A 17,951-nucleotide genomic window follows, 5' to 3' on the forward strand; every position below is an offset into this window, starting at 1 on the left:
GAAGTGCAACTCTTCAAGTGGTCCTCCCAGAAACCATCGGGCCTGTGCACCTACCCAGAGCCCCCACCCCGGTCGCTGCTCATGCGGACCCTGCATGAAGCAAAACAATTTGTAGGGAAAGTAATGGGGTTCCTGCGAGTGTGCGCCAGGGTGTGTTTTCTAGGACGGTCTCTCTTGCACAGAACTGGGCTGTTCCATCAAAGCCGTATCTGTTATACTTCTGTCTTTCTCTTCTGTTTGGCGTATTCACCAACGAGAGAAAAGGAGGTAAGCTCTGGGGGCCCTGACCTGCAGCTGGAACACAATGCTTTCGCACAGCCCTGCCGACCCCTGACATAAATTTTACACCGCAGCTGGCATTTACACACTCAGCATTACCATATGTATAGCTGCTCAGTGCTAATTATGCTAATCACCTGTCTAACTCGCTGCTGCGAAAAATGGTTGTATTTAGCAGTCCAGTGCCTACCAATGCAGCTTACTGTGTGGCTGAAATGTACATTCAGCCGGCCCTGAATGGTAAGATTTTTCCACGTTGCTGGCTACATTCAGGCCTCAGAAAAATTTATTCAAGTCAACTGGTTTCGGTCCGCAACAAAAAAGTTACGAGAAAAAAGTGAGTGTGTTCTTGCCCTAACATTCTGGATCTGCTTGCAAGCAAAATGATAAATCAATTGGTGTGGGAAACAAAAAGGGAGAGAGATTTCTTTTGGGAGCCATGTGAAACTGTAGCCTATTTTTTTAAAAAAAGGGGGGAGGAAAAAGGGGTCATCCTATTCCCCAAATCTCTAGAAAAAACAGTTAGTAGATATTTCGTCCTGATCCAAAGTCTCACAAATTGTAAGCTTTGTTTGCAAGCAAGCGAGGTATTAAACGTATGCAATGATTTTTCTGGATCATGTGTGGACCGAGATGATGATATATTTATCATTTTTAAAAAGTACCACAACAAGGCATAATCTTCATGGGGAAGTAGTCAGGTAAGAGGAAAGCATTTCTTAGGCAGCTGGGGGAATTCTTTTGTTATTTTTTTCTCTTAAAAAGCCTCTATTTAAAAATACACATTTTGATATCTATATCTATTTTGTGAAGTTTTCTGATTTCCCCAGTAAAAGAGCAAAGGAAGTCAAGGAATGGGGTGGGAAGATGGGAGAATTAAAAAAAAAAAAAAGTGGTGGTGTGGGGAGAGTGTCAAGAAGCTTACACTTTCCTTAATCTCAAAGTTCCTATTTTTATGATCACTGTTTCTCAAAGCAATTTTCTGGAATCTCTGTATAGAACTGGTTTCTTAAATTAGGATAACATTATTTCAGATGGTTGTAACAATTCCCCAAATTCAAACTGAAACCCATTTCCTCCTAACTCACAAAATACCTTCAGATTAATTTTTAAAAGCCCTGAATTGAGTCCATCTAAGAACTGCCGAGTTTTAGATGGCCTGGATGTACAGATAATGTACATGCCTAGTGTTAGATGACCTGGATGTACAGATAATGTACATGCCGAGTGTTAGATGGCCTGGATGTACAGATAATGTACATGCCTAGTGTTAGATGGCCTGGATGTACAGATAATGTACATGCCTAGTGTTAGATGACCTGGATGTACAGGTAATGTACATGCCTAGTGTTAGATGACCTGGATGTACAGATAATGTACATGCCTAGTGTTAGATGACCTGGATGTACAGATAATGTACATGCCCAGTGTTAGATGACCTGGATGTACAGATAATGTACATGCCCAGTGTTAGATGACCTGGATGTACAGGTAATGTACATGCCTAGTGTTGATGACCTGGATGTACAGATAATGGACATGCCCAGTGTTAGGTGACCTGGATGTACAGGTAATGTACATACCTAGTGTTAGATGACCTGGATGTACAGGTAATGTACATGCCTAGTGTTAGATGACCTGGATGTACAGATAATGTACATGGCTAGTGTTAGATGACCTGGATGTACAGGTAATGTACATGCCTAGTGTTGATGACCTGGATGTACAGATAATGGACATGCCCAGTGTTAGGTGACCTGGATGTACAGGTAATGTACATGCCTAGTGTTAGAGGACCTGGATGTACAGGTAATGCACATTCCTAGTGTTGATGACCTGGATGTACAGATAATGTACATGCCCAGTGTTAGGTGACCTGGATGTACAGGTAATGTACATGCCTAGTGTTAGAGGACCTGGATGTACAGGTAATGTACATGCCTAGTGTTAGATGGCCTGGATGTACAGATAATGTACATGCCCAGTGTTAGATGACCTGGATGTACAGGTAATGTCTGGCATCCAGTCTCCTTGGGCTGCTGGCAGCCCTGCCCTGTGATCTCCTGGAGGGCGGCCCTGCGTGCCCAGTTACTTCCTCACCTCCAAAGGTCATCGTTATCAGATTCTTCACTTCAGTTTAGAAACTGGACGGCCATTTCTGTTGCACCATATCCTGAGCTACTCCCCACCCCCACCCCCCGGTGCTACAAAACACCAGAGCAACTCTGTGATATGTCTTGGGCTTACACACAGACTACTCACAACCCAACCCAACGGGCTTTCCCAGACACAGGACGGGGCAGGGGGAGGTGGGGGAGGAAGCTGGCCTCTCCTCCACTTTCAGCTTAACTCCCAGCCGGTGAAAAGGGCGATGCTCCAGGATGCTGCTAGGAAGTCAACAGCTTCCTTACTATCAGCGCCCCCACATTTGATAGACTTATCTGACCCAAAGAAGCACCGTTATCCAAGCCGCATCTTGCTCTCTCTGGCATCCCTATTCAAGCTGCTTCTCTTTGCCAGTCCAAAGCATTAGTTCATGGATGGTTCCAAACCTCGACTGTGCAGCCAAGACACCGACGACAGGGCCATGTCGGCTCACTGCAGAGCAGAGGGCTTACCCCTCGCCGCCCCCACCCCCTCCCCAACCTCTCTGTCTTCTTAAATAGGAGACAGACCACCCTGCCGCATGGCACAGAGCAGTGTTTACATTGCAGTACTTGACTGTGTAATACATCTGGCATTTTTGGGCAGGATTCCTGAGCTAGGGGCCAGAAACCCTTAAGCAATGATTGGGGTGGGGGTGGGGGGGGGGGATCATGCACACGGACTTAACAAAGCCCACTTCCAGTTCCTTCTGCTTACTTTTGTAACACGTTTCACCAGTGACTGAAAGCTATCTTGCTTGATAAATTGGGGAAATCTGTTTCTGTTAATTATCCTGACTAACAGTGAAAAGTCTCTGGCACGGAGACTTGCTCACACTGGCTTCCCCATCGTAACCAGTTGATGTTTGGGGACCCACATGCAATGTGGACTCTGTGGGCAACTCACACCTGGGTTACTGGGCTAGGAGTAGGTCCTGACTCCACACTGTAAATCTCCCCAACAACAAACTTGTCATTCATTAGCAGGTACCTGACTGCCCACCAACGATACAGTTTCCCTAACACATGACAGCTGTTTTTCCAACCAAACTCGAAACCCAAATATTAACAAAATAGTCATGGTCTTGAAGTGATTGAGGCCAGGATGCAACTCCTAAAAATCTCCACGGCGGTCGAGCAGTTTCTTAGTGGCAGCATTCTACTGTTCTGGAAGGCTAATTATTTCTGTGAAACTTAAGATACTAGCACATGCAGAAAAACAGACATGGCAGTGTCAAGGAAAAAACAACGCTAAATCCAATTTAAGAGGAAAAATCCAGTTATTATCCTAAAGCACCCAGACTCAGAGTGTGAAAGCAAAGAACAAGCAATCCAGTTATTTACGTTCTGATAACCCTGACACCTGTGTACAGTCCAGGGAGGCTGCCGGCGGGAACCCCCAGGAGCGCCCTCCTTCCGGAGCAAAGCCCTCCTCCCAGGACTCCGTGGGGACGGCCCACCGAACGCTGCGCAGTTGGCCACAATGTGGGGGCGGAAGCCTCCCTCTTCATCTCTGAGCAAGCTCCGTGCTCCCTAAGGCTGTGGCGGGAGTTCCACTCAGGAAAGCTCGGCTCGGAGTACGCGTGTGGACGTTTCACTAACCATCTCAGAACCGCTGGGCGGCCCGGGGCTTCCATATTCCAAACGAGACAGGAAGCGCAGGGGACCGACATTGCCGTCACACTCCACTGGTCAGTGGAGGCTACATTTCCCTCCAAGTTCATAAAAACGCCACGACTCTTCAATGGGGGACTCTTCAATGGGGGAGCCACATCTTCTGCTCACAAGACCCCATCGAAGAGGACGGTCTTGGAAACAGCCCTCACCAAGGCCAGAGCCCCAACGATGCACATGGTAGCTAGCTCTGCATTGGAGGGCTGAAACATACAGAATTCCCTGCCAGAGTGTGACTAACCGGATCTACCACCATTGCAGACTTGACACTAGTCACTCCTGAGATCGACTGGGAGGAAATGAGTTGGGCAGCTTAGGAGAAGGTGGGTAGAAGAAGGGATGGGAGGGAGAGAAGGGAGGACAGAGGTGAAGACGAGCAAAGGGATAGACGGTGAGGGCTTAGGGAGGAGGGAGCAAGCAGAAGGGGGTTCTGGGAGTCAGGGAGGGGCCAAGGAGACAGTGTCACAGTAATAGAATCATATGGGTATGACCACTATTTGGGGATGTTACACATAGCTGGACCTCTCTCAACTTTCCCCCCCAAAATATTGTCAATATAGTGGTACATTAAAATACTCTATTTCTGCAAAATGGCCTCTATTAAAATCTGCTCCTCGGCTGGGGGAAGGTCAATGGGGGGAAAAAAGGAGATATATGTACTACTATATGTAACACTTTAAACAATAAAATAAAATTTAAAAAATAAAAAAAATTTTTAAAAATCTGCTCCCCTTTAAAGTAATTTAAAGGTATTTCCATACTAGCTTTAAAAGCCAAAACAAACCACGTTTAAAATCACACACACACTCACCCACACACCTACCTGCCCCAGAACAGACTACACTGTCCAGTGGCTCAATCTGGGCAGACCGCTGTCCCGGACAAAATGGGGCAGCCACAAAAGCAGCCCCTCTCCTGAACTGTGAGCCCCCCAACACAAGAAGGGCTGACAAGTTACAGCTCAGCCTGGGTGGACAGAGCTCTGGGGTCACAGGGAGGTCAGCTTTGAAGGAGAAAGCCCAATGAAATATAAACATGGCATTGTGGAAACCAGACAAATCTCCCATAGCTTGTCCAGCCAGCGTTAATCTAGCCATCAGCTGTGGCGCATAATCCAAACAAACGGATCCGGCAGTTCGTACATCTGGAAGCTGTCATCCTCGGGGGCCTCCAAGTGGCGCTACATGCATCTGAAACACCCCTTCGCCCAGTTTGGCTTCTAACCTTGTTGGAGGTGAGGAGTGGCAGGCAGCAGAGAGGCGGGGAGAGGGAGGACTCACAGGGCCAGCTGCCCTGGGAGAAGGCACCTGAGGCTCTTCGTTACTTTTAAACCCATTATTGTTTTAAACACTTTTCTCCAGCTAGGAAAGCAACACCACAACTGCTTCTACCTGTATGTGCGCGCCCACTATTGGAATTTAATCAGTAAACTCGTTCTTAGTTTGTAAACGTGCTCAGGGAAGCAAGGAGTAGAAAGGAGGTGCGATGCCTTGGGTCTTTCTGTCCACGGTGAGATTCACCTACACGGACAGCCCCCTGGCCAGAAACTGGGTGATCGCCTGGGAGACGGCAGTGAACGCAGAACCCAGCCCACCTCTTCCTGGCGGACTCAGTCCCCCTGGCTGTGCTGCGGAAAGCCCCTGGGCATGCGTGGTTTGTGATTAGGAACATCCGGAGAACTAGACCACCAACGCGCTCATCGTGTGCGTGTGGACTTCCGGGGGGAAAAAGCTGCTATTTCAATATGAACAAAATCCAGAGGTGTCTTTCATTGCTTTTTACAAAGTCACCTCCATACCAAAACCCTTCAGCCTGCTGGAGCTGAAATGCAACAAGGTCTAGCTGGCAAAATTAAGTCACCTGAGGAAAAAGTACTTGCATATACATTTCTTTCTTTCTTCCATGGCCTGCCCTACCCCCAACTTGTCATGGTGTTTATTTGACTTTTAATGCAATCTAAGAAAACACAGGAATTTTAAATTAGCATGAGAAACATTAGTTACCTGGGGCAGTAAATGTGGGGAGAGAGAGCACCTTACAAAATAAAATTCTTGCGTGTGTCAAGTCCTTGCATTTGCAGTTGCAGCTCCACCATAATAAAAGCCTTCCATCTGCAAATGGCTCTTCCAACTGGAATCTGTTATCTAAACCAGTGGTTCTAAATCAGGGTGATATTGTGCATCATCACCCCTTCTCCTCTCCGCCCCCCGCCCCCCCTACCACACACACACACACACACACACACACACACACACACACACACACTCCAATGACCAGAAATAATTTTGGTTATCACACTAGGAGGGTGCAGCTGCATCTGGTGGGGTAGAGGCTAGGGATGCTGCTACAAGGCACAGGAAGGGCCCACATGAGAGAATTAAGCAGCCCAAAAGGTCAGCAGTGAGAAACCTTGTTCTAAGCGGAAAGGATGGTGAGGCTCAGTGACCTCCTACAACTGCCAAGAACACAGAAGGCAGAATGCTAGCACGGACGTATGAACTTGAGAGTCGTCATAAACCTCAAGCAGCCTTTAAAAAAATTCTCTCTCTTAAAAAAAAAAAAAAATCAAAGCTATTCCTCCCTTAATAAACAAACACAAAGCAATATGGATTCATTTCAAGTTTGTTCCCTTTTGCAGTAAAGAAAGCTAGGGGCTGGGCAAGCTTTGAGGAAAAAACCAAGAAGTTCAAACAGATAAATGGACATTCTGTCACTGGGATATCGAGACAACAAACTTGAGTCTGAGAGAAGGCTGGTGTGGAGGGGGTGGATATTAAGGGAGACAGGAGGATAAAAATGCTAAGCGAAAACGAAAGCCAACAGAGAAATGGGCAAGACTAAAAACAAAGCATTTTCCTTCCGTGCCTACAAGGGTGAGATCCAGGTGAAGTGCCTTGGTACCAGGGAGGGCCCTAGAGGGCCAAAATGCTAGTGCAAATCATAAGACAGGCAAAGATTGGGGGGGGGGGGGGGTGCGGCGGGGAGGAGCTGGCAGCTTCCCAACCAAAAGCCCTACACACATCAAAGACCTTCCTGCCAGGAGGCTGGGCCTTCGTCCTTTAGGCTCCCTACCTCACACCCGATGTTCCCACCAAAGCAAGCATGGGCAGTTCTCTTGGAGGCCACACCCTGACCCCTGAGCCTTTGCCCATGCTGTTCCTTCAGCCTGGCATGCCCCATGACCCCCAACTCTCCAACCCCTATGCTTGTCTCAGGCCCTCCCCTCGGGGCTGTCCTGCCATCTTGCCGCTGGTCTGTATGCCCGCAGGGGTGGTACCTTGAGGGCAGGGACTGTGTTCTTTAGAGCTTCATGCAGTGCCCAGAACAGAGCAAGCACTGAGAATACATGCTCAGTGGATGTTTTTATTTTTGAATAGCAATTAGCCTCTCCGTGGCCCTGCTGGTATGTGTTTGCATAACAGCAGATGTCCACTATGTCATTCCACGTATTCTTCTTTGTTGATGGTGTTAATCCTCACCCGAGGATATTTTTCCTCATTGATTTTTAGAGAGTGGAAGGAAGGGGGAGAGACAGAGGGAGATAAACATTGGTGTGAGAGAGACACATCGATTGGTTGCTGGGGACTGAGCCTGCAACTAAGGTACATGCCCTTCACCAGAATCGAACCCACAACCCTTCAGTCTGCGGGCCGGCCGACGCTCTAACCACTGAGCAAACCAGCCAGGGCTCCACATAGTCTAAACTTCAGGACTCCATTCACAAGTGAGCTAGATTTGACATTTTTTACTCGACCTGAGATTCAAACTAACATCTAATGTATACTGACACTTTCTTAAAAGGCAATCGTTATATGAACATTTGAACAACAGAATCAAATTCTCATCACCAATGCCAGGAAAGAAATTGAGGCACCTTCCTCATCTAGCTGACACTGGTCTGCACAGAGCAGCCAATGTCGGACACTGTCTCTATAAAGCCACATCTTCCCAGCATGCTAAACAAGGCATGACAGTGAATCAAAGGAGACCTTTAATTTGCTGGCTACATTGGAAAGATAACATTATTTTGGCAGCTATATGAATGCACGTAGTAAGTCTATGTGCACACACAAACACAGAGGCAAGGGGAGCTCTACCTACTATCTATCTATCTATCTATCTCTATCTATCTATCATCTATCTATCTGTTATCGATATACAGGGGAGGGCAGAGTAGGTTTGAATTCAACCACCTGGGAGACAGTGGGGCCGACCCAAGCAGGTCACTGAAATTTAGCTTAGCTTACTGATTTCCAAAGACTACAAGAATGTGTAAATAATGAAGCAATTTGAGCACTTACGAGATTGTATCTAAGGGCACTGCGCCATTATGACATTATTTTGAGTTAATAAAGCTATTATAATACTCATAACCTGCACATCTTTTTCCATATGAACAACTGTAAACCCACTTTTGCCCACGTTTTACATGTATGCAGACATACATATGCCTCCAGCTGCCTGTCGGTGGGTATACATCTGTGTGTGTGTGTGTATATATATATATATGGCTTTCTTTTAAATCACAGAAAAAAATGGCATTTTCCAAACTGTCCCTCAGCATCCCTCTCCCCCTAAAATCTCTTACGCTTTCTTTTCTTCTGTTGCTTTTTAACCATGGAAACACACAACCTCCATCACTTGGTTTATTTCGTGTAGTAGCCAGCACCCTGTGTGTACCCAGAACATTTACAGTTCCTATTAAGAAAACACCATCTAACAGACTTCTTTGCTGACAGTGACGAAGAATTAAAGAGATTAAAGTGCAAAATTAACTTAAATTCTGAGTTTGCTACTCATTTTAATTTACTGCAGTGTAAGACAGCAAGGCACTCTCCCCCCTGAAAGCAAAGGCATGAACAGCAAGCTCACCACATCACAAACAAGACCTCTACTCTGAATTTACATTAAGATTATAAAATGGTATGGTGGCCTCCCTGGTTGGGTTTACTTGCATTTATCAAGCGGTTCCTTCCTCTACAGGGGAAAAATCTAGCACACAGTGAATGAGTTGAATGAATGACAAATCGAGGTCAAGGCAACAGGAGACTAAGTTGACTTAAGGCAGTGATTTCCAACAGGTACGCCACAAGAATTTTTAAAACGTGTAATACCTGACTATTTAGTCAGGGGCCCTGACCTCTTTTCCCTTAGATTGTCAAATAAAAATAAATGACAACAGCTGTCCGGTGTAAATGCCCTGTCTTGAACCATAAACATATAGGTCATATAATAGAGTTGCATCTTATTGGTCACGTCACATAATAAGGTCGTGTCTGACTGGTTAATTCTTGGTACTAGAAATCCTTATATATAAGTATAGGCACCTGATTTTTTTCAAAAGTCACTTTGGAGCCTAAAAAGGGTAGGTAATTACTATCATATATATATAATCAAAGTTATACATAAACACACACACACATATATATAGTCAGATCGGCAAAAAAATATATTTTCTGGTGTGCTGCATAATTTTAATTAGTTTATGAGATGAAAAAGGTTGAAAATCGCTGACTCAAGTCATTAGTAGGCAAAGTGGTCATGGTGACATGGAGAATCCAAAGTTTCTCAGATAAAAAGGACAATAATTCAGCTATTATATATAAAAGCATTACATAAAGTATCATGTCACAAAAATAAATATAATAATTACGTTACTGAGTTGTAAGGCATGTGGTAAAAATAAATGGTAATGGTAGTAGCTCAACCAGTGACAGTACTGAGTAGGTAGTATTTGGTTGAAGAACCACTGAGCCACACTGAAACTGCCAAAGCAGGAATGGGAAGGAAAACAGCTCCGAGGCCAAAGGAGGCAACGGGGTTCCTCCCAGGTGTGCAGTCCCTAACCCTCTCTTCCGCAGCCAGAGCCAAAGCCTGCTCTGCTCCTTCCAGGAACTGGATGAAACGTGTAATGCAGAAACATAGTTGCTTCTAGAAATACACAATGTTACAAAAAGAAAACCACATTACTCCTCTTTAAATCTATTAAAGGTCTATTGAAAAGTCATCCTCAAAACGACAAAAAAGTGATCTTTTGTCACCAAAAACCAACACATTTTTTGGCACACATGGTGGAATGTGAACATGTGGACAGAGCTGGGGGCCCCCTCTGTCCACCTCATCCCTTGCTTTGTCCTAGAACCTATGGTAGCTCCCCACAGCCAATCACAGTCCAAACCACAGCCCTGCGGTCCAGGACCCACCTGAGCTATTGCACCCAATAGGGGAGGGGGGGGAGGGGGGGGGAGGGAGCGGCGCACGAGCTTCTCCTGTCATCTGTCCACTCAGTTTGGGCCTTTGCCTGACCCCTTTTCTGAGTTATGGCCTAGAGCTCCCTCCTTCATCCTCTCTCTCCCTCCAAGCCGCCTTAATTTGCCTCACCACCTCCATCAAAGCTTTTCCTTTTTTTCACTGAACTTCCACGCCCACTTCAACTGTGAGCTCAAATTTAGTGCAAGTCCATGTAGCCCTAGTAGTTTTAAGTGATGAATTTGCGCTCAGGGAGGGTCTCCCAGGCTTCAGTGTCCCTGCCGGTGCCTAGCACGGTGCCAGGGATGTTACAGACACTCAGAACATCATAGGTGGTCAATAAAACGCTTCTTTCATCTACCAACGACAGCGAAAGGTTGCACTGAGGTAAATTACCCCATGGATTCAATCCAAATAACACTTCTGTATTAATTACCAAGCTACTTAAGGCAAGAATGTTTCCTGGTCTTAATTATTTGAACTATTATTTTAATTGTCACTTCTCAGCTAAAGGCTTCACCATATGTTTGCTAAACACCGAAGGCTGAATCTTCACAAACAAGGCAAAATTAACAACATATTCTCCAAGGCTAGTTCTTCAACAGCATTCTGAAAGGGAGTACGCATGTAGCTCAGGCTTCCAAATGTTGTCCTTGGTAGCTTTCGCGAGGAATGCTCCACATATTCTGGTTTGAAATATCTACGTAATTACCTCCATCCCGCCCTCCCATCCCATTGTAAGAGAGCCAAGGCAGTGTTTAGGGGTTCAAGTGTTTCCAAAGAGCAAGACTGTCCCTTTCCAAAAAGAATTAAAAGACAACCAACAGAAACCGCCCCCCCTCCCGCCCCAACAAAAAAACCTGTATCACCAAAAGAATGTAAAATGTTTCCGTGAGGGAGAGAGGGATCTATTTTAAATTTACGACTGCTTAAAAAGCCTCCGAGACACCCCCTCCCCACCCCCCCGCGCGCCCCAATTGAGGAATGCAGTTACAAGACTGGCAGAACCCCTTGGAGAGCGCCTGCGGCCCCTCCCTCCAAACCCGGGTTCTTAAAACACATTTCTTCTCTCAGCCTGTAAAACCCGGCCTTCCCCCGCCCCCGAGAATAATTCCATTTGAAAAGCCCCCTCCCGCAAGGAAACATTAATCTACTTTGCAAACATGCGTTCCAGTCTGTGCTTTACAGTTTTTTTCCCAACTCCTTCCCCCCACCTCCCCGCTTTTTTTTTTTATACCTTGAGACAAATGTTTTTTTCCCCCAGAGTTGAAAGCCGTCCAAAAACAGGACCACACACGCCGCCGCCTCCGCAGGCCCGCGCTGCTCCCGCCCCCCACCCTCCCCTGCGCGGCGGCCGCAGCCGCCGGGGGCGCGCACACTCCCGCCAGCCCGAGGGGTGGCCTTTCTCCGCGCGCCCCCTCCTTTCTCTTTGGACGCGGTGGGTGGGGTGGGGGAGGACGGAAGCCAAGGACCAGAGCCAAGAGCGGAGAGGCCTGCCTGAGGCCGCCTCTCGGGGCGCGGCGGAGGCGGGCGGCGGCGGCGGCGGCAGGCCCCGCGGCCCCCGGCCGCGCAGTGGTCCGTCCCGCGGAGGCCCCGCGCCCCCGCCGGCCCGCCTCCGCCGCTCTCTCCCACAACACCTAGCCCCGCGCGGCGCCCCGAGTAGATTACAGCGCGGCCTTTGTCGGGCGGGCCTGGCTCGGGGCCAGGCGCCCAAACAATCAATTCCCCCCGGTGCGGGCCGGGGGTTTTCTCTCGCCACCAGTGCTCTAGGTGTGTGCTGGCAAATATCTTCATCAAGTGGGAGGAAGGGCAGGGGTCCGGGGGGGAGGGGGGGGCGGGAGGGCGCCGCGTCGGGCTCTTACCTTCCACCCAGAGCTCCTCCACGTTGGTCTCCAGATTAGCTGCCTTTAATCCCACAGCGAAGGCCCCAAATATGAGGAGGCCCACAACCAAGAACTTGCCGCAGTTTTTCTGAATGTAACAACCCAGTTTAAATAAGAGTCTCTGAAACTTCGCTCTCAGCCACAGCGGCGCTTTCCGGCCAGTAGCTTTCCCCTGAGGATGAAGCAGAAAGGAGGAGTGGTGAGCGCCGGGGAGCCGCGGCCCGCGCGCCCACGCCCGCTCGCGCGCACCCGCCAGCGGATCCCGCGAAAGCCGTGGGGGGATGCCCTCGAGGCTGGAGCCCCCGCCCGCACGAGAGAACGCGAGCGGCGTGGGCGGGGGGGGGGGGGCGACGGGGGACTTAGGCATAAATCAAAGTCGGGCTGCAGCGTGGGAGCTTAACCTCGGCGACAGCAGGGGCGCCACCACGCGTGGCCTGCGCAGCATCCCCGCGTGCGACATGCGGCGCTGGCGGGGGTTGGGGGAGTGTAGGAACGAGGGGAAGGGGAAGCTGAGGCAGAGAGGAGAGAAATCACTCAACACACGCAGCAGCCACGCCGGACCCGGTAAGGGAGAGGCTGCGTAATCCCTGCAAAGGAGCCCAACATTTAAGAACCAGCAAAGCTCGGCTCCCTTCCGCGCAAATCCTGCCCCACCCTTCACCTTTCTTTGGGGTGCCCCTGTAGGGACGGGGGTTAGGGGGCTTGGGGAGCAATGTGGTGCGGAATTCCCCATTCCGACCCTCGCCGGCGTGGAGGTAAGGGGATGCACGTGGTGAGCGCGGCCGGGGGAGCTCTCCCCGGACGCATTTCCATCGCGTCGGGGGACGCCGTGTGAGCTGATTAGGAAGTGGGGCAGCCATCTGCAACTTACAATACGTGTGATCGGAAGAGGGCAGCCACAAGGATCTTTCCCTCCTCTCCCTTTCCTTCTCGGTAAACATAAAAAGCTGCGGAGTGCACAAGGGAAGGGCCCAGGCCCGGGGTCCCGACTGGGCGCTGGCGGCTCCCGGCGGCGGCGTTTTCCCCGGCAGGCCCCCGTCTGGGTGCTCGCCTTCCCCGGATTCCACACATTTCAACGAGCCTTGTAAACACAATGAACCCGGCCGCTCCGCAGACCCGGACCGCGGATTTAAGGTGGCAATTTGTTTACAACTTTCCCTTTCCCCCAAGGCTCGGAGAACTGGGGGAAAAACTGGGAAAAAAAGAGGGGAGATGCCCTCTCCCAAAGATAATTTTTAAAGGAACTGAGATTTCATGCTCAACAAAAGCAAAACCGGCTGCCAGAAAAGGAAACCACCTTTATTTCGGCTCCCTCCCCCCCTTCTCTCCGCCTCTCTGTACTCCGCCTCCCCCTCCGAGAGGTTAAGAAATGTGGCAGCATTACAGGGGTTTGGGCTGTAAATAGGGGCAGGAGCGCGGGAAGAGGGAGCTCCGAGGCCGGGGGCGCCGGGCAGAGCCGCGCTCCGGCCGCCCTCAAGGTGGTCCGCCGTGGACCGCTTTCCAGGGCCCGGAAAAGGCTCGCCGGGAGGGCGCGTGTACACACACACGCGCGCGCGCGCGCGCACAGACACACACACCCTCCACCCCCTGCGGACCTCAGACAGCCTTTCCTCCCTGCACCGGAGGGAGGGTTTGAATTTTTCAATCCCCGCTTGTCTGCTGCTTTTCCTGGAGAAGTGTGTGTGGCCAGGCGAACCCAAAGAGGAAGAGGAGGGATGAGAGAGTGGGAGGAGAGGAGAGTCTGAAATGCACCTTGGAAATCTGCTCCAGAGCGAAGGCGGCGTCGCAGTAGCTGGGCCGGTGCAGATAGTCCCGGTCCGGCGCGGCGTGGCGGCGCAGACCCCCGGTTCGTCTGCGCCTCCCGCCTCCGGCCGGCCGGCCCGGGGCCCCGCTGCAGCTGCCGCCGCCGCCGCCGCCGTGATCCTGGGGCTCCGCGGCGTTACCAGCTGAGGCCATGTTGCCGCCGCCGCCGCGGGAACCGAGGCTTCCCGGGCCGTCCGGCGCGCTGCTGCCGCCGCTGCGGACTCCCGGCGCGCCCCGGCGCTGGGCTCGCGAGGACGCCTCTGGCCGCCGGCTGTTCGGGTTGGGGCTCCGGTTGACAGACCTGAGACTGCTGCTGCCGCTGGTACTGCTCACACGGCGGGCGCTGCTGCCGCTGCGGCCGCGGCCGCTGCCGGGGAGTCAGACCCTGCGCCTTCCATTGCCACATTGCGCGGGAGTCCCGAGGTCTCTGCGGCCGCCGCTGCCCACATCCAGTTCTCGGGAAGGCGAGAGCCGGCGCGCCGAGCCAGCCGGTCTTTCGGGCGCTCGCGTGGCGCTCCTCGCGGTCCCCAACTCCCCCTACCCGCCCCCCGCCCCGCGCCGCGACCCCTTCACTGCAGAAAGCGCCAGCAAATCCCCGCCGCTCCCGCCGGCCTCGCCGGCTCCCTCGGCGCCTCCCGAGTCGCCCAAGCGGCCGCGGAGGGCAAGCGCAGAGCCGCCGACGCAGGGTCTGTGGGTGCCCGGAGGGTCTCAGCGCTGCCGGGCAGGGGCAGCCGCCGCCGCCGCTGCTCCCACGGCTGCTGCTGCTGGTGGTGGCGGCTCCTGATGCTGCTGCTCGGGCTGCTCGGGCTCTGGCTGCTGGGTTCGCGTTGGCTGCTCGATCCCGGACTCTGCTTTCTTGTGCTCCTCGCCGACCCACTGGACCATTCTGCCCCCGTGCAGCGCGCCTCTCTCGCTCCCGGGACCTGGGGACTCCGCTCTGTGTGTGTGCAGCGGGCAGCGGCCGCAGCAGCTCCTTGATTCAATAGATGAGATGGAAGAAGAAAAAAAAGAACTCTCTCCATTTGGAGAAAGAGGAGGAGGGGAGGGGGTGGAGGGGGAGAGAGCGAGCGAAAGAGAAAAAGGCTGGAGCTCCCGCCCCTGGGGCTGTCAGATGGCTTGGGTTTCTGCGACGCGATTGGCTCACGGAGGGCAGAAATTACTCAGCAAACATGACTATTATTAGCTGCTTAGCAACAGCTCACCAAAGTAGAGAGACCACCCAGGTAGGCAACCCCAGTGTGTGCATCCCGGCTTCGGGGGGAGCCTCGGAGAGCGCCAACGTTCTCGCATGCAATACTTCCATTAAGGAATGCCCCCCCCCCCTTTCTTTTTTATTCCTTTTCTTTTCAACAGTATCTTCTTTTTGTAGAGGCCTTTTGAGCGCGCGCACACACTCTCACACACACAAACACCCACGAACATTTGCCTCGCGATAGACGCGGGGGGAAATGTAATATTTTTTTAAGCGCTTAAACAATTTCTGAAATTCCTCAAAGAAAACCCTTTCAGAGGCACCTTGGCCTCAAGCTGCAGCAAATACTGGGAGGTCCGGCTTGAATTCCCAGGCCTGCACCAATAATGACAGGGTGGTGGATAGTACACCAGTATGTGCCAGATTTTTTTTTTCCCCTCCTCTCTTTTCTTTTATAACTAAAGAGAAGACTTAGACTCTCGCAGGGAACAACGCCTAACATTAAGATAAACAAAATGGAAAGTTAAAGAGGAAAGTAAAGACTTTGGAAAAAGAAACCCTCTCTTAAAATCCATTCCCTCGCCCCCTCCCCTTCTAAAATCAAAACCAAAAAAACACACACAAAAACACGGCAGCACAGTCCGGGTTTGAAGGAGGCCGTGTATCAGACACCGAAGCATTCTCATGGAGGCAGAGGCGTTTTTATTTGAATATTTAATGTGACATATATTTAAAAAAAAAGAAACAGAAAAAAAAAAGAAACAGCAGAATCCTTTTAACAATCCAGAGAAACGGAATTGTTTCCTTGAGGAAGAAGTTTTCCTATTTTGGATTTAAACACCCTACCCCCCCCCCTTTTTTTAAATTAATTTCATGTCCTTATTTATTTAAAGTCTGTTTTAAACTTTTTTTTTCAAAAACTGGTACGCATCCTGTTATATTTAATAATAGCGTGACGTAGGGGACAATAAAGGCTTTGATGTTGGATTCATTTGAAACAAATTGTGGGCTGATTGCGAGGCTCGTCGGATACTGCGGCCGGTGTCACCGAGGCTCCGGGGGCTTTGCTTCCCGTTGGGGAAGGAAACACGCGACTCTGAGGTGGATCCTGGGGCCCGAGTCAAATTGAACTGTTCACATAGCTCCCTTTTTAATTTAAAAATAATTTTTGGACAGTAGGATTTGTTTTTCTTACGTTTGCAAGTTAAGTTCCTCCCTGAGATAGGGTCCAGACCCCCCAAACCCTCGATTCTGCCTCATGTTAATATTTGTTTCTTCCTTTTTAGAAACGGCGTTGAACCGCAGAGGGACCCGCGGCAACAAGGCGACTGAAGCCGTGAAATGGGGCCGTGTGGCTTTAAGATGCACACGGTGTGTGTTCATTGAAAAAAAAAAAAAAGAAGAAAGAAAGGAAAGAAAGAAACCCAGATGGAGAAAGGGGGAGGAGCGGGGGAGAGGGCGGAGCTCGCGCGGCCACGTGACCTAGGCCGGCCGGCGCGCGCTCGGCCGCCCGGAGGTCTATTGCGCGCGCGCGTCTCCGAGTGCACGCGCCCGAGCTCCCGGACTCCCCGCGCGGCGCGGAAAGAGCAGGTAGGGACGCCGGTGCGCTCGGCGCTCACCCGGCGGGCTCCACTTCCCAAGCCGCCTCCCAGGAGCCCAGGCGAGGCGCGCACCCCGCCGGCGCGGACAGACGTGCCGGACGCGCCGTAGTACATTCCTGAAGGCGGTCCGGCCCCCTTACGTCGCCCAATGCCCGCTTGGCTTCCCCGCGGCCAGCCAATGGTTAAGCGCACGGGGTCCCTTTCCATTCACCCGCCCCGCGGCCGCGGCCGGAGAGGGACTGCAGCGCTGCCAACCGGCCACCGGGTGGGCCCACGCGGCTCCCGTGGGGGGCCTGTCGGCTAGCCCTCTCCGCCCTCTTCCTTCCTCTTAAGAGGTTCCCCTCCCTCCTTTCCCTCTCCCTACTTTTTTCATCCCCTTCTCCTCCTCCCCTGTTCTCTCTCCTCCCTCCCCAGCCTCACTACATTCCCTCTAGCTGTTTCTGCTTCCTGCTTTCACTGGGAGATCCTGCCCCCTGGATCTCGAACCAGCAAAACGTTTGCGGTACGCCGGGCGGGGTAGAGTGACCTGTAGAATAAAGACAAAGAGAAGAAAGTCTGGGGGTATTCACGAGATCAGGAGGAGGACCGGAGGACCCGGACAGCGCGGAAATTCAAAAGTCTGAACTCCAAGGGAGCACGTGATTTTGTGTGCTGTTCTGGGAAGGGCTGCTGAAATCCAGAAGGGAAGACGAGCACTGTCCAATGAAAATGATACTTCGTAGTTAATAAATAATATCGCGGGAGAACTGGGCTCGACCATAGCAAGTTCAATCTTTGAGCAAAATTCTTATCTTTATTATGCTTGATAAATAGCAAACAGCAGGAAAGGTGATTTACTCTAGCTTTTTTTTACTGAACGGTTCTGCAGACGTTTCGTGCTTGTAGCTGAAAATCATTTTTTTTAGAAACTAGGTTCCCCTAGTTTTCCATGTCAGTTTTTATATTTAAAGGTATGCTGCATGTAGCCAGACAGGTTGCTATGTTTGTCTTTTCAAATTTCTTAACGTTTTAGACCAAAATATTAGTTTTCCTACCAATCTTTTATTTACAGCAATTTCAGTATGGCTGCTTGGATGGTGGGTTCTAAAATGAAATTATAGGCTATGTACCCGTCATGGTTCCCCAT

The 17,951-nt window shown here is 50.8% G+C and overlaps 1 protein-coding gene and 1 long non-coding RNA gene across 2 annotated transcripts in view; one reads left to right on the forward strand and one right to left on the reverse strand.

Annotated features, from left to right (window-relative positions):
• The window catches only part of PTCH1 (patched 1), a 60,333-nt gene extending 45,785 nt beyond the window's left edge, over positions 1-14,548 (reverse strand). The window contains exons 1-2 of the mRNA XM_054727419.1: positions 13,982-14,548; positions 12,209-12,401 (exon numbers count right to left, since the gene is read on the reverse strand). Coding sequence (XP_054583394.1) covers positions 12,209-12,401; positions 13,982-14,185 — 397 coding nt within the window. The 5' untranslated portion in view covers positions 14,186-14,548. The remainder of the gene's footprint in view (positions 1-12,208; positions 12,402-13,981) is intronic.
• Positions 12,697-17,677, forward strand: LOC114227426 (uncharacterized). The gene is made up of 3 exons (XR_008558328.1): positions 12,697-12,793; positions 16,511-16,814; positions 17,240-17,677. It is a non-coding gene; the product is annotated as an uncharacterized LOC114227426 (long non-coding RNA).
• The last annotated feature ends 274 nt before the right edge of the window (positions 17,678-17,951 follow it).

Source organism: Eptesicus fuscus, chromosome 15, assembly GCF_027574615.1.
Source record: "Eptesicus fuscus isolate TK198812 chromosome 15, DD_ASM_mEF_20220401, whole genome shotgun sequence".
Classification (NCBI taxonomy): domain Eukaryota; kingdom Metazoa; phylum Chordata; class Mammalia; order Chiroptera; family Vespertilionidae; genus Eptesicus; species Eptesicus fuscus.